Below are 17,689 nucleotides of genomic sequence, written 5' to 3'. Positions count from 1 at the left end.
AACTGTAACTGCAATTAACTACCTTTTAAAAGTAACTTTCTCTGATATGAGACGAAAGAGAATTAAAATCATATGCATAATCACAAAGCCCATCAGAAGGCTGCCCTTAGACTTGATACAAAGCTTGGGAGTGAAGAGATGGGAGAAACAGTGGCAATGTTTCTTTATGTTAGTCAAAATGACAGACAAAAAGCTCTAAACAATCATCTGAAGTAATCTTCTTAGATTTAATCCAAGTGATGGATCCATCAGTTGTGAACAGAAGCCACAGGGCAAAACACAAAAGCCATACATCTCAGCAAAAACAACCAAACAATTGTCACACAGTATGTCCAGTCAAGGAACAATGAAAGAACACTGACAGAAAAAAATGTATTATAGGAGGGAATGGTAGGTAGTGAAGGGAAACAATCAGTGTCAACCAGCATCTATCCCTAGGTTTTAAGAATACATGCTGCTATAAAAAGTACCAGTCACACACTCAGGAACACAATGGGGTTTTGATAAAACTCAGCAAGGGATCCAACAGCTCCACACAAAAGTGTATCAAACAGACTTTATACAAAAGTTTGCCATAAGAAAAATTATGGGAAATAATACCCAGGAAACATTGGTACAGTTGACCCTTCTTATCCACGGATTTTTTGTCCACGGATTCAAGCATCCACGGTTTGAAAATATTTTTTTTAAAGTATAAATCCCAAATAAGAAATCTTGACTTTGACATTTTATATAAAGGACACCATTCCACTAAGCCATTGTATCGAATGGGACTTGGGCATCCATGTATTTTGGTATCCATGGGGGGTCCTGGCACCAAACCTCAGTGGAAAACAAGAGCTGGCTGTATAATGTGGCTTTGGGCATCCCAGGCATTCAGTTGAGTTGACCAAGGCTACATAGATAACAATGCAACAGTTCTCTGTTTGCAGGCAAGCGGAGACCAGTATGAGCTAAAACACAGGTTTCATGCAGTTTGTGAGTAATGGATGCATTAATCTCATCGTTGAAACAGTTTCACTGGCTACTTAGTGATTGGTGTCTGGGCACTGTTCAAATAGCTGGTCATGACCTATAAAGCCATATACAGCTTTGGTATCTGCTGAGGCTTGGTTCCAGAACCTCCTGTGGATACCAAAATCTGTGGATGTGGATGCTCAAGGCCATTAAATACAACCATAGTAAATACATCCTAGTAAAATGGTGTTTGTTATATAAAATGGCAAAATCAAGGTTTGCTTTTTGCAATTTATATATTTTTAATATATTTCTAAGATGTGGATGCATGAATTCATGGATAAAGGACCTATGGATATGGAAGGCCGACTGTACTTGAAATAACATACTCAACTGTCTGAGGGCTGCTCTTAGGCTGTGGAACTCATTTCAAAGGGAAGCTTGGTTGACCCCCTCTGTGCTCTCTTTTTCACAGGTAGGCAGTTTTTATACAAACAAGCTTTCAGATTTTAACTGGTTGGGACAGATGAATTTGTTGAATGGGGTATACTGTATTTCTCCAATGCTTGGAGGATTAAAAAAACCAACAATTTAATTGGATTGTTTGTTTACTATTCTTTATATTAACTACATATTATACATTGTTTGAGCTACATTTTCTTTTAACTTATATGGTAAGCTACCTTAGATCCCATTTTAGGAGAAAATTGGAATACAAAATAAATATAAACAGATGTTATTTTCCCACATCCGCAGTGGATTGGCCCATCACTATGTTTCAATGGGGAAAGAATTAGAAACCATACTCATCAACTGTTCCCGATTTGGTAAGGGCTGTTCACATTAATCCTCTTTCATCTCACTTTTTCAGCTGCTTTGAAAATGTCTCAGTTCCTTTCTTCTATTCCCATTTCCCCCTTAATTCTCCACTTAAATCAATTGTTACAAATTGAGTTGAAAATGCAAAAATAGTTTGCGTTCAATTAACTTAAAAGGGGGGAGAGGGCAGAAAATTGCCCTTCCTAGTAACTGTTGTAGCCTCTCTTGACTTGTATGTTCTTCATTAATACATTTTGACATCTTGAACACACACCTGTTGCTTGGCCACACATATCTCATTTTTCATCTATGAAAGGTTGGAAGGTATGTGAAATAGTGGATTCTGATGGATTTAGTCACCTCTAATCTTATACCCAAAGTTCATGTGACAAAAAGTTTGGTTTATAATAGAAAATGGGGTGGCAAGCAAGGGTGTTGAACTAGTTTTCCATGGACCATGAACACATCTTCTGCTCTGAGCCCCAAAACATGAGAGCTTTTCCCGAGGTGATGCTCTTAGGATGTGTTGAACAACAACTTGCCACACCCCAGTGCACACATACCTGGAACCAGATTGCAAAATTCTGTCCCAGTGTTGTAGTATGCCTTCAAGTAATTTCTGACTTATGGCAACCCTAAGGCAACCCTATCATGGGGTTTTCTTGGCAAGTTTCTCAAGAGGGAATTTGCCATTGCCATCCTCTGAGGTTGAGACAGTGTGACTTGCCCAAGATCACCCAGTGGGTTTACATGGCCAATCCAGGAATCAAACCCTGGTCTCCAGAGTCATAGTCCAGTGCTCAAACCACTATACAGTGCTATGCCGGCCTCTTCTGTTCCAATGATTTAGCAACATACACCAAGGAGTCAGAGTTTTATTCTTTTTTTAGGTTGTATCCCAAAAGACAATATAAAAGATGGTTGTTTTTTTTTAAAAGAGCTTTTTAAAAAGAGGGAGGTAAATCAGCAAAACACAATGCATGAGCAAATATAACAGTACACAACATCATTTTCAATCTCTTAGCTGACAAATTATAAACTAGACCCCCCCCCCAAAAAAAAAAACCGAATGCTAGTGGCACTAAGGACCTTTTTGACAGTACCAGCAGAGTAGGTTATTATCTGGTTACACATGTCCTTTTTGGGACAGAATCAGACAAACTAGAACATTTTACCAGAAGAAGAAGAAGTAGTAGTAGTAGTAGTAGTAGTAGTATATTTTCTGTAATGTCTGGAGTTTTTTCTCAAGTGATGATGATACAGTAAAAAGACCAATGCTTGGTATCAGTTCATGGGAAATTACATATAGAAGGCACCATCTTAAATTTGAACTCTTAATAGCTGTTGTTCATTAGGGACAACATATTTTTCAACTAATTATGTCAAGATCTTGTGTGAAATACTCATTTCCTACCAGGTGTGACAAGCTGGAAACACTTCATAGGGAGAAAGAACTAAATTACTGTTGGGTTTCTTAAAATTGCACTGTCGAAAAAGGAGGACATAAATATTTTATATTAAGAATTGAAGGATATAAAAAAGACACACACCATGATTTCACAAAAGAAAGGAGGTGCAGGAAGAGACAGCAGTTCTGCAAAAATCCTAAATGGATGCTCTAATGTTTTTGATTTTCCAAGGCTCAGAAATCAAGTTCATAATCCAGGTACAGTACTCAACTGCCTAATGTTTTTCCCCAGCTAAACCTGTTAAATAGGTATATCTGGCAGGTACATTTAGACATGTTTTCCTTTATAGTGCAATAAGTGATAAGGAAATGTTGCCAGGCATATAGCAATTCTTTGGCATCTGATACAGAGATCAAGAGAGTTCCTTGTTTGGACTACAATTCCCAGAATCCTCCAGCCAGCATGGCCAGAGGCTGAGGGACTCTGAGGATTATGGTCCAAGACACACACACACACACACACACACACACACATATACACACACAACTTCTTCACACTCTGAACAGATCTCAGAAGCTCTCCTGGTCATGTCATCCTGCAAATGTCCATCTTTTAAAAGGGCCTTTTTTTAGAGGCACCCACTCTTTGGGAAACAGCTCCCTCAGTTGTCAGTCTACTCCAACATACTTCAGGCATATCCTAAAAACATTTTTTATTTGCTTCACCCTTTCAGGATTCCATTTGTCATTTAAAATTTTATTGTCTGCTGTTATTGTTGTGTGCCTTCAAACTGTTTCTGACTTATGGTGACCCTAAGGCAAGATTTGTTCAGAGGAGTGTGTGTGTGTGTGTTCCTTTGTCACATTCAGAGGCTGAAAGAGTGTGACCTGCCTAAAGTCACCCAATGGGTTTCCAAGGCCAATCAGGGATTTGATCCTTGTCTCCAGAGTTGTAGTCCCACACTCAAACCACTACACCACACTGGCTCTCATTCTGATTTTTGTTTATGGCTAATTGGCTATGGTTTCAAATGTTTTTCAAATGCTACATGTTTATATTTAGGTTACCATCTGGCAGCAAGATAGGAAAATCAGATATATTTCCAATAAAATAAAAATTTCAGGGCACAGAAATTATGTTGGTTACATTTTAATAAAAACATGGAATTCTGTCAGCAATCCACAACAAATGTTCCACCTAAGGTGAATGTATGTGTTCTGACTCTGGATGTTTGCATACAGTAGAATACCCTTCATTCTTCACCCAGAAGTATACCTTTTTTTAAAAAAGAAATAAACTGCCACGAGTGCAAAGAAAGAATAAAACACATCAGAATGTAAAACGAATAAATTAGGAATACCACTGCTAGAGATTAAATGCAGAAATCAAGTTATTCTAATAGAGATCTCATATGACACTAAACCTCACAAGATTAATCCCAATAACAGATCTTTTCAGAGACTGCAATGTGTATTTTGTAGGATGCTAAATATACCCACAAACATTCCTGTGCACATGGACCATTTTTATCTCCTGAAATATACTGGAATTCTTATGGGGTCAGAAAACATTCAGTGCTCCCTTTTTAAAAAAAACCATGTATTTAATATTGTATTAATATTATTGTATTGTAATTTATTTGTTTTTAAAAATAATAATAACACTTTTTGATAGTTTAATCTTCAGACTGTAATGAGCCACTGTCAGTCCCAGTTTTGGGAGAATGGCATGGTATAAATCAAATAAATAAATAAATAGGGTCAAGGGCCTTCAAATAAAGCAAGGGGTATAAAAAAAAGCCAAACATCCTGGGGGCAGGCAAGTGTATTTATGCTGCTGCTTGCTGGATTGATAGTTTGCTTTCAGCTATCACCTTATCCAAAATTGTTTTTTAGAATATCTGAAGGAAGATTCATTACTGTTTTCCACATTTTTGCAGTTACGTCTAGTTGCCCTAGTTACAATATCCATGGTATCTAAGGCAACCGGGCTTCATAGGGCAAGGACAACACAATAATAAGCTTTAAAAATACATATAAGGATCTCATGCCAGGCACTATAATGGTCAAGTACAAGTCCTGAGTCACTCCAAACCTAGGCTGAAATATATCACATCTCCACAGTTACCCAGATGATTACAGTTTATATAAAAAGTGTATCAATTAGAATGCTGGACCAGGACCAGAAAGATCCATAGTACACACACACACACACACACACACACACACACACACACACAGTCATGGAACATACTAAGTGACTTTGAACCAGCCTCGCTCTCTCAGTCCAAATACACACTATTGTTGTGAGAATAAAAGGGGGAAGAGGAGGGACATGTATGTACCTCTCTTCAAGCTCACCTGAAGAAAGGCCGGATCCTCCAGGTTCCAAAACTGTCCACATGGGTGGCTGAGATAGTGACACCTTTGCTTTCTGATGGTTCAATGCACACAAACTTTGTTTCAGGCACAAAATTATTAAAAACATTGTGTATAAACATTGCCCTCAGGCTATGTGTATAAGGTGTATATGAAATATAAATGAATTTCATGTTTAGACTTGGGTACTAAGATATCTCATTGCTGTTATTAACTGCCCTCGAGTTGGCCCCGACTCATGCCGACTCTGTCCATGAGATGACTCGAAAAATTCTGAAATCCAAAACCCATCTGGTTCCAAGCATTTTGGATAAGGGAGACTCAACCTGTAATGTAAAATTCCCTTACTTAAAAGTTACCCAGTGAATGAGAAGGATGTCCTTCTCCACATAGTTTGCCTGAAAGCCCCAACTTTACTAAGGTTCCCTACAAAGCATTGACTGTGAACAAGATTTTTAATACAAGTGGGCTCACAAGCCACAGAATAGCAGCAGATTCACAACCAAACACCCAAGCAGACGTAGCAACAAAAAAAACCAGCTACGGTTTCAGCTGTGGGGGTTTTGGGAGAGGGCACAATTTAGCAGCCAAGCGCATGCTTTGTACAAAGAGGACTGCAGCATACAATCCCCAGGATCTCTCATTAAAAGGAGGATTAGGTAACACATCCGAGGAATTCTGGGACAGAGATGGGAAATACCTTAAAGATCTACTGCCAGTCATAGAAGAGTTCACTCTGTAGCCCAGGAAGATGCTGCATGGAACAGTTAACCAGACTGAGCATCAGAACTGAGCTGCACGCAACAGGTGTCCCGCTATAGCAACTCCCCAAAAACTTTTGCATGCAATCGGATGGCACTTTGTAGCCTTTAAGTCTGCTGCATCATGTAACCGAGCTGGACTTTGCAGCCCTGGAAGCTATTGCAGCATAATTTTCTCCTAAGTATACATGTTCAGAGTGCAGGGTGACCAGATGTCATAATCGTAAAGGAGGGAAAGGCTCCGCAAAACATAGGACACTCAAGAAAAATGTAGGACATTGCAAAATAAAATTTGAAAACACAGATATAAATGTAATTTCATGCTTGAGTCAAGCTCAAAATGAAAGACATTTTGAAATTTATCCTGGACAGAAGGTTGAAATGTAGGACATGTCCTAGAAACAGAAGGCATGTGGTCACCCTGACAGAGTGGAACTGTGTTTTGTGTGCATAATGAGAAAATGTCCAAACAACATCTGGCTCCACCTGTTTTTCTTTGGCTCTGTGCTTTGTCTTCACATCTCTTACTGTTGTGGAAGGATGGTCTGCTTCACAAGACTATCCTTATGGCTGGCAAAGGTTTCCTGCTACTTCTGGAATACACAGTATTATTACACTAGATGGAAAATGGTCTGATGCAGAAGTCATGCTATATATACCAGACTCATGCACTGTTAGGATAGTCCCAAGAGATTTTGGTACTGGAGACAAAGGGACAATATACGGTGCACAGAAGCCAAGTTCATTGGCTGTTCAATCTTGCCTTAGCTTTGCAATCAGAACTGCGACATATATACTCACCTAACATAGATTCAAAACATTAATGTCACTACTAATACATTGACTTTAGATTATTAGATGAGAAATTGGTCCACTAACATTAAGCAATTAGAGGAAATTTTATGAATTCATTGAATCTTGGCATTTTTAAAAAGCAAATTGTTTAACATGTTTAAAATTACCCAAGACAATGGTCTGCAGTGGTGGAGAGGACAGAGACCAATTTCTGCTTCATGCCTCTGAAGTAGGATGCTGCTATCATACCACTCTGGCCACCATTTTGGGTGATTTTGGATTCACTGTTTCCTTTTGGGGGGATTAGGGGGATATTGGGGAACTCTGGGGATGGAGAAATTAAACTGCCATATTTGAGCTCACTTGACCTTTGGCTATGTGAAAAATAACTCAAAGTCAGCACAATTTAAAAAATATTTTGAAAGGGTTGAGGGCTTGAGGGGACTACTAGAGAGGATTCAGGGGCCACAAATTAGGGCTGCAAAGACTGCATATGGCCCACAGGCCATGTTTTTCCCCACTCTTGAAGTAAGAGGACAAGACACACAAATCATTATTTCAAACCTAACATTGTTTGTATGTGGCAACTCAAAAATTACAAAATCGTTGCCAACATTTTCTACAAACTGCAGATAACTAACACGATGTTGTGGTTTGAGCATTGGACTATGACTCTAGAGACCAGGATTTGAATCCAGGCTCAGCCATGTAAACCGACAGGCAAGTCACGTACTCTCAACCTAAAGAATGGCAATGGCAACCTCCCCTCTGAAAAAGCTTACCAAGAAAACCCCATGACAGATTCACCTTAGGACTGCCGTAAGCTGTAAATGACTTGAAGTCACACAACAAGAACAAATTCAACAGTAACACATTACAGTCGGCCCTCATTATCCACAGATTTTTTATCCACGGATTCAAGGTTCTGCAGCTTGAAAATATTCCCCAAAAGTATAAATTCCAAATAGCAAACCTTGATTTTCCATTTTATATAAGGGACACCATTTTGCTATTCAATAATAATAATAATAATAATAATAATAATAATAATTATTATTATTATTATTATTTTTACCCCGCCTTTCCAAAAAGATGATCAAGGTGGCTTACAAGGGCTAAGAAGATTACAATACAAGATAAAAATACGATAAAAGTTTTAAAAAATTATATTGAATGGGACTTGAACATCCACGTTTTTTGTTATCTACGGGGGATCCTGGAATCAAACCTCAGTGGGTAACAAGGACCCACTGTATTTCCAAGCACACAATTAGTTTTTCTTTCCAGTATTTCATTGATATCAACATCTGTGTCATCTGCCTCACTCTAACAGGAGATCTAACTCTCCCCCAGACTGGTCCTTAATCTAGAAAAATGTAAAGAGAATAGCATAGAAAGTCCAGAGCAGATAGCCAGTCTGAAACATATGGATGGCTTAACTCACACACATACATACTGTATACAGCTAAACCCAAATGTGTTTTGGATGGTAATGCCCTTGCTTCATACCTGCAAGTGCTTCTCACCTGACGTATTTGGAGAGAGGGAGAGACAAGCTGCAATAAAGGAGAGAAATGCCCTTGAAGAGAACCCATTCCAGTTACCAAAGCAATTTAGCATTTCCACAACACTCAAAACAGTCACATGGGAATCAAAAAGAGCTTAGATCTGTATATTTATTCTCAAACCTCAAAACCCCATTTTCAAACCAAACACAGATCACCTCAGCTCTGTGGTCCTCTTGACCCCTGCCTTGTTCTCCTTTTCTCTGATCTTGGTAGTATTCAGAAATACACAATTTAGTTCCTAGCTCCTGACTTATTACTGGCTGCAAAGGTCTGATACTAAACTATGCTTTGGCATGGAGCTTAGATAGGTGATCTTTTGTACCATGACTCCTGTGACTTTTTGCACGTTTTGGTTTAGTGTTGTGGACAACACAGCTACACAAAAGTGTGTTAGCTCTAATGTGGCAATTTCTAATATGGCAACAAACATACTTGAATGACAGCTGGCATGCCATTGCCAGCATGGAGAAAGGGATGGGACAAACACAAACAATGGCCAGCTACCAATAAAGACGACATTTATGGGGTCCTCTTTAATAATGATGAATTAGCATGGTGTAAAGGTTTGAGCACTGGACTATGACTCTGGAGATCAGGATTCGAATCCCCGCTTGGCCACGGAACTCCACTGGGTGACTTTGGGCAAGTCACTCTCTTAGCTTCAGAGGATAATAATAGCAAACCCCCTCTGAAGAAATTTGCCAAGAAAACGCCATGATAGGTACGACTTGAAGGCACACAACAACAACATCTATGGATATTTAGATTAGGAAAACAAGACATTTGAACAAGAAAGAAGACTAGGTAACTTCAGCACAGCATTCTGCCTCATCAGCACCCAACACCACAGGTCCAATTCTGTTATAATTTTCAAAGCTTCCAAGTGGGATACTACTGATATTTTATAGGTTTTATTCTGAAGAAAAATATAATTTAAACCATGCAGCAATGGCCAAGCTGGTTATACAGCAATGTGAATTTCTAAGACTTTTTACAGGTGTGATTTTTTTTTAAATTCCCCAAATAGCAGCAAGCCTGCTGTTCCGTGTTTAAAGCCACCTTCAAAGCTTGAAAGTTCAAATGGTTCTCTGGCTTCAAGGTCCACAACAACAACAGGAAATACTTCACACAGTGCTACTGTCACAAGCTAAAGGTTTCACAGAACACCAGTTACTTGTTAACTCAAAAGGCTCCCTCGCAAAATGCCCATTTCTCTTGAAGGCATTACAATTTTTTTATTTTTTGTCAATTTTGCTTTCAGTAAAACTATTACAGTAAGCTGACAAGAGGAAGGGAGGGAGAAAGATGAACACTGTACAAAGTACAACTGATACTTCATGCATCCAGAGTCTTTTCATAGATCCTTTGCTCTGTCATAAGCATGGAAATTTACTGCCACAAGAGCACTATCAGTTCTGCTCCCTGTGGTGTTATTCACATCCCTCCAGTAATATTAGAACATTGATCCCATGTGGAGGAGAAAACGCGATCTGGTTAATAGCCTTGGCAGCCTCCTGGTATGGGAAGTAACCACCCAGGGAGCTATCCCTACAGGATCTCAACCCTTATCAGAATGGCAGTCTTTCTAACTAACACGTGATTTATGATGGCATTGCACTCAATTAACTCAGCTGGTTAAAAAGAGGGGAGTCTCACCCTTCCATAATTCAGTACAGTGGGTCTTTAATATAAGCTGGGGTTCAAATCCAGGACCCACCGTGGATACCAAAATACCTGGATGCTCAAGTTCCATTATATAAAATGGTGTAGAAAAATGATATCCTTTAGATAAAATGAAAAAAATCAACATTTGTTTTTTGGATTTGTGTGTGTGTGAATATTTTCAGTCATGGTTAGTACAATCTGTGATTGCAAAATCCATTGACAGAGAAGGCTGACTATACATAAATCGCAAGATTTTTCTGCTCAAAATACAGTCAGCCCTCCTCCACCATCCACACATTCGCAAATGTCATGTTTGCAGATTTGATTATTCATGGATTTGAATGATATATTCCATCTAGGAATCTCTTGGTCCTCCAGCATGACTCTGGTAGAAGTTGATAGTTGGATGCTGGGATGTTGACCACAGAGTTGCTCTGGAGGACCTAGAGATTTCTACACAGGTGTTCTCTCGGGTTTAAAAAAATGTTTTGTTTTTTTATTTGCAGTTTTTCCTCTTTCATGGAGGTCCTGCATCCCTATCCCCAGCTAATGTGGAAGGCCCACTGTAGTTTTGTGTGTTTGCTCTTGTTCTTCAAGTTGTTTCCAATTTATAATGAATCTAAAGCAAACCTATCCTGGAATTTTCTTGGCTAGATTTGTTCAGAGGAGGTTTGTCTTCTTCTGAGGTTGAGAGCATGTGTTGTGTGTCTTCAACTCCTTTCCAACTTATGGCAATGCTAATGTGAATCTATCCTGGGGTTTTCTTGACAGAGTTTGTTTTCTTGAGAAGGTCTGCAATTGCCTTCCAGAGGCTGTGAGCATATGACTTGCCCAAGGTCATCCAGTGGGTTTCATGACTGCTGGGAATCGAACCCTGGTCTTCAGAGTTGTTCAACACTCAAATGACCATACCACACTGGATCATTAATGCTTGTCCACTGCTGCCTGGCCACACCTTTTTGACCGCACTCTGATTTAACTCAGCCACACATATCCTGGCTTTCATCTGTGAAATGTTGGAGGGTATGAACTGCTACCAATAATACTGGCAACAGACTGTGCACAGGTTAGTAACTGATAAGCCAGAGCAAAAAGAGCTCAGCCCCATGCAACAGGCTCTCAAGCTGCAAACCTGGGCTCAGTTCCATTCAATAGGTTCCCCAACTACAAACTAGACTACAATTATATGCAATAGATTCTGCGGTTGAGAACCTCAGCTAAATTTCATGCAACAAGCTTCCTAGCTGCTAACCAGATCTCCCTTCCATGCAATAGGTTCCCAAGCTGCAAACCAAACCTAGGTTGCAGGCAACAAATTCCCTGGCAAGAAAATTTCCAGGCTAAAAACAGAGCTCAGTTTCATGAAATGTTCCCAAACTTTAAAAGTTAAAATTTTAATAGCTTATGATCAGTGATCATAGATAATAGAAAAAGATGCTTGCAGAATAGATGGGGAACCCACTCAGAGTAAATATCTTGCAGGAGGGCCAGAGGCTGCCGACAGCCATGGTAGCATAGAGTTTCATCCCAGCAATATGAGGCAATTTCACATTTACAGTATTTCCAAATGAGATGCTGCTCTACCAGCTACCCTTTTACATATTGCACTTGCTCTTCCGAAGCAATATGCTTTTAGGTTTAAGATCAAAGTAACTTGACAAGATACATGGATTTAATTACAGATAACAAAATTGCTTTCTTTTGCAAAAATTAGAGAGCTCAATGGGGGGGAAAGACCTCAGCTTTATCAATATTTACAAATTAGGCCACAGCTTCATCACGCTGGCTGAGAAAACAGAGTGAACTCAGATCTTTAACTCATTCTGAGGAACTTATTATCACTAAAAACTACAGGACTATTGAAGAAACTATTCTATTGCCTTCAAACACTAAGTTCGATTCACATTTTTATATGCAGCAATGGAATATAAATCCTCGTCAATAAATATGTGAAAGTAATATGAAGACAAAGACTTTCGTGGCTGGCATAGTTTTTTGTGGGTTTTTAGGGCTATGTGGCCATGTTCTAGAAGAGTTTATTCCTGACATTTTGCCAGCATCTGTGGCTGGCATCTTCAGAGAACTCTTGTAGAACATGGCCACAAAGCCCGAAAAACCCACAAAAAACTAATATGAAGACAGTTGTGGCATAAGGAAACAACTTCTACACTGTCCTATAGTGAAGGAACCTTACTTGACGTTTAGCAACACAAATGATACACATAAATCATTTCATTTAAACAATATAGTTATGTTAAAAATATGAAAATTAAAAACACAAATAAACATAACAAAACAATACGAAAAAAGTCAAATTATTATTATTATTAACCTTTATTTATGAAGCGCTGTAAATTTACACAGTGCTGTACATACAATCTTTTAGTTAGACGATTCCCTGCCCTCGGGCTTACAATCTAAAAAGACATGACACAGAAGGAGAAGGGAGAGGTGGAGGGAAAGGGTAAGAGGTCCAGCAGTTCCTCTCTACCTCCAAGGCCTGGACCAAGGCAGATGGACTGGAGGGAGGGCGAGGCTTCATAATGGATGGTTAATCATTTTCCAGGGAAAATACATACTCTCAAGTAGGATAATACATATACAGTACATAGCAATACAGGAAATGGTTCAATAAACAGGCACCACAAGAACATCAAATAGTAAGCGACAATTATGCAATGCCTGGGAAGGCTTCTCTGAACAGGATGGTTTTCAACTCCGTTTTGAAGCTGGTTAAAGAAGTGATGGCTCTTGCTTGTGGGGGAAGAAGGTTCCAGGAGTGAGGGGCAGCGAGTGAAAAGGGGTGAATCCGGGATGGGGCAGAGGAAATCCTGGGCTGAGACAGCAGACCTAGACTACCAGAACGGAGGGCCCAAGTGGGAAGGTGAGGAGAAAGAAGGTCTGATAAGTAGGGAGGGGCCAGTCTATGGAGGGCTTTAAACGTCGACAGCAGGAGCTTATACTGAATGCGGAAAGGGAGGGGGAGCCAGTGAAGGGATGCCAACACAGGAGAGATGTGGTCAGAGCAGTGGGTGGAAGTGATAATGCGTGCAGCTGAATGCTGGACAGAAATTAAAAGACGGAGGTGAGAAAGAGGAAGCCCAGCCAGGAGGACATTACAGTAATCAAGTCGTGAGATCACTAGGGCATGGACCAGGATCATGGTAGTAGAGGCGGAGAGATATGGTCGGATTTTGGCAATATTGTATAAAAAGAATCTTCAAGTCCTGGCTGTGGTCTGGATCTGAGGGATACACAACAGAGAAGAGTCAAAGATAAAACCAAGACTGCGGGCTTGCTGGACTGGTTGAATAGAAATGTTGTCCACAGAGACAGAAAAGGAGTGTTGAAGGGTGGGCTTAGGAGGAAAGACAAGAAGCTCTGTCTTGGACATGTTGAGCTTCAAACACCGATGGCGCATCCACTGCGAGACAGCTGTGAGGCAAGACTTTCTAATTTTGTCTTTGGGTTCAGTTATTTCTCTTTTATCTTTCAGAAAGCAGTCATGAGAAATGGAAAGAACACATGCAGGTCACTAGAAGAAGAAAGAGAAGAGATGAATAGTACCAAAGAACTGTAAAGCCTCCTGCCCTATAAGCAGATACTGATCAAAATAACTGCTGCACTGGCTGGGTTTTTTAAAAACATATTCCTGACAGCAAGTAAGTGATTTCTTCTTAGTTGTTGTTTCTTAAAAATATTATTGATTAACCTCTGATTTTTATTGTGGGATACTATTGACAAGTTTTTTTGTTTCCTACATCGTTCTTGTTTACCTGTATTTCTTTGTAAGCCCACTCAATGCTCTTAATGAGTGGTAAGTGACAAATTGGATTTTTCAGAATCCATACTGCTTTTTCCTTCTTTCACACATTCAAAAATTGGAAAAGGGAGAGAAAAAGTAAAAAAGAAAGAAAGAAATGGGATTTTTCACCTTCATCCAGTAAGGTTTTTGTGCAGTACTGTAATATAATGTACATTTAAATGCCAAGTTAGAATTAACTTAAATGTACATCCTCTTTTCCTTGAAAATGTAATTAACATTCATTTTATAACTTTTAAAAATATAACTTGGCAGCTCTTTTCCACTAACTTTTGTATCTGTTCCCTGGAATAGTCATAACTAATCCTAGAGTAGTTCCAAATGATGTTATTTGATATGACAAGCCACACTGCTAGCCTGCTTAAACAAAAAGAGGAATTATGCCATTACTCTTCCGGAAAAGCTATGATTGTACAGTATATCCAAACATGCTTTTTCATGCTTGACAAACACAATGCTTCTATTAATCATCCATTTTCAAGGAGAGAGCAGTAACAACAGGGAAATTTACAGGAGATAATTTTACCTTCTGTTTTTCTTTCCCTTGTCTCAACTACACACTGACAAAATTGGCTTTTTCCAACTCAGCAGATGTATATTCAACTGGGAAAGTGCATATACAGCTAAACAGATCTATTTCTTTACAGTAGCCATGCTCCTGGAGAGCAAGTTCCATAACTGATACTGAACAATGTTGTTTAACTCCCCCTTGCATGGTACCCACCCATCCCATTTCTCTCAGAGGGAGCAGAGAAGGGAATTCGACAGGCCTAAACCATGAAGAGATCAGAAGTCTATGCAAGCAGGAAATTTTTCATTTTTGCAGTCCTCCCGATAAAAATGTTCACTGAAACCTGCCAGCTACCCAGCAGGAACCTTTGATGCAACCTGTGCCTCTGAGAGGAGAGAAGCCTGTCAGCTCAATCAAATCTGATTCTGTTAAGACTTCCTTTAAAAAAAAATCCTGAATATGTTCAGTGCTTGTTGAATACTGTGTGTGTAAACTTGCGTGCCTTCAAGTCACCTGCTGACAATTTCAAAATTGGTGTTCCGCATAGGCAAAGTGTTTTTCTTTCCATTTATCTTTTTTGTGTGTAAGGACTTTATTTACTGTATATACTCATGTCTAAGGTTAGAAATTTTCATCAAAAAAATTGACTCAAAAAACCTGGACCGATTTGTCCACGGGTAAATGTAAGTACTGTATTTTAACTCTTATTATATATAAAAAAGGAACCATCCTCTTTTGTGAATAGAATGGTGGAAAAGTGAGAGCTTAGTTCATCCTGGGACCACCTAAAAAGCACTAACCCCCCTCTACTCTCTCATCTATCGATCCTTTATGGTGAGCACAAACAGATATACATGCCATTATTTTGTAACTTTTTTTGGCATTGCTTTCCTTTGCTTCATCTTTTACATCCTTTCTTGCATGTCCCTAAGTTTTACCCTTGACTTATCCATGGGTCATATCAAAATTCATAATTTTGGGCCCAAAACCTGCCCTCAACTTATACATAATCAACTTATAGTCATGTATATACGGTATTTATTTATTTCATTAGTATCTAACTTCTGAAGTACGTTCTTTATCTGATTCACTATTTTCTCCTCCAATACATTCTTTTATCTGATTCACTATTTTACCATTAAAAAAAACGCAGCAGAGAGAAAAAATCTGTCACAGCAAACCCAGACACTGGATTTCTAAGAATTCTTTTCTATAAAACTCTAAACTAAGCCCAAAACATTTAAAAGAAACAAAGACCAACAAAATTGATTTTACAGTATTTTTACTTCTCATAATTTAACATTTCTGAGTTGCAAAAAGACAAGGGAAAGAAGAGGAAATTATAGCCAGATAGGGACTAAAACATATATCTACTTCATATTTAATATCCCCATGTTTCCAGATGTTAGAAAAACTGACATTCTTGGACTACAGTTCCTGGAATTCCCCAGCCAGTGGCCATTTTGGCTGTAGGATGATGGGAACGCTAAAGATGTCCAGGCCTAGATGAGAGGCCAGACATGAATGGAGAGTCTGTAGAGAAGTAGAACATTCACAACCATCAGCATACTTTTTTGAACTGCCTTACCTTGTGATTTGCTTTCCATAAAGGTGAATGATGGTGTATCAGTGCTTGATACTCAATTATTCTGAATAAAATTTGCCATTCACTCCCTTTTTGAATGTACATACAACTGGTATCGCCATGCAGCACCCCAACTTCTTGTCTTAGAATCAGTCACCTGAAAAGGCTATACAATACTGTTATTGTGTGCCTTCAAGCTGTTTCCGATTTATAGGTGAATTTATCATGGGGTTTTCTTGGCAAGGGCTGTTCAGAGGTTTGCCATTGCCTTCCCCCTGAGGCTGAGAGAGTGTGACTTGCCTAGGGTCACCCAGTGGGTTTCATGACTGACCTAGGAATCGAACCCTAGTTTCCAACAAACTGGCTACTGAAGCAATTCTAGGGCAGAGTTTAGCAATTTTCGATAGCTCCTTTGGTCTAAAGCAAGAGTGAGTAACTGTGGAAAGCTCAGGGGCCACATTTGCCCCCATGAGGCCTTGGAGGGCCACATTTTCACTGCACCCCACCCACCCACCCCCCAAAAAAACCACACACACACACACATTGTTTTGCCCCCAATACCACTTAGGCAGCATGGTGGCATTTCTGCCCTATTTTTAGGCCCCTTCGGGCCATTTTAGGCCCCAGGTAGGTCCTTTTTTAACAACATGAATACAGGTCACTTTCTGTTCTCTCCCTGTTTCAAAAATGGGCCTCTCCTGGGCTTAAATTGGCCTGGAGCCCCAAAAATGTGGTGAAGATGTCCTACTCATCCCTTGAAGGGAACTTGGGGGAATCTGGGGGCAAAAAAAATATTTTTAAACTCCGGTGGGACTCTGAGAGATACAAACAAGGTTCTGGAGGCTGCATGAGGGCCATGGGCTATACTGGGACCACCCCGGGTCTAAAGTTTGCTCTAAAACCTGGAACAGATTCACTGCCCCACTGATATGGATGCCAGCAACTGGCATTGCTCATAAGACAAATAGGAGTCCAGATCAGGACTTTTTTGGGCTATAGTTTCTAGAATCCCACAGCTGAGTTTCAGCATTATGTGCACACAATTCTAAGTTCTCCTTCTGACAGAGTAAAGGAATGATGATGATGATGATGATGATATCATCATTTCTGTCTCCCCATTTCCCTAATATTAGCACTTACAGTAGCTTGCCAAATAAAAACAGTACAGATTACCATACCAAAAAATCAGTAAACATGTATTAAATTTTTAATTTCAAAATGCACTTAATGCAAAGAATTAAAACTGTATAAAAATCCATTAAATTCATTATAATCCATATAATCCATACATTTTAAGGTATGATTTTATTTGTGTGTTTGTCATATGTTACAATACAAACTTTTCTGGAAAAAAAATCCATTAAAAACAGAAGATAAAAGATCAATGTGACAGCACACCATTAAAAGTAATATCACCA

General features: G+C 39.3%; 1 protein-coding gene across 5 annotated transcripts in view; it reads right to left on the bottom strand.

Moving 5' to 3' along the window:
• The window catches only part of LOC121919744 (phosphofurin acidic cluster sorting protein 2-like), a 275,361-nt gene that overhangs the window by 192,081 nt on the left and 65,591 nt on the right, over positions 1-17,689 (bottom strand). Inside the window, exon 1 of one of the 5 annotated variants that reach the window (XM_042446630.1) lies at positions 6,264-6,315. The exons of the other annotated variants lie outside the window; for them this stretch is intronic. Within the exon in view, the coding sequence (XP_042302564.1) occupies positions 6,264-6,286 (23 nt within the window). The 5' untranslated portion in view covers positions 6,287-6,315. Of the gene's footprint in view, positions 1-6,263; positions 6,316-17,689 lie in introns of those variants that run through there. 5 annotated transcript variants of the gene reach the window in all.

Source organism: Sceloporus undulatus, chromosome 1 (assembly GCF_019175285.1).
Source record: "Sceloporus undulatus isolate JIND9_A2432 ecotype Alabama chromosome 1, SceUnd_v1.1, whole genome shotgun sequence".
NCBI classification, from domain to species: domain Eukaryota; kingdom Metazoa; phylum Chordata; class Lepidosauria; order Squamata; family Phrynosomatidae; genus Sceloporus; species Sceloporus undulatus.
Note: the sequence above shows the minus strand (reverse complement) of the source record. Positions and strands in the feature narration are given on the sequence as shown.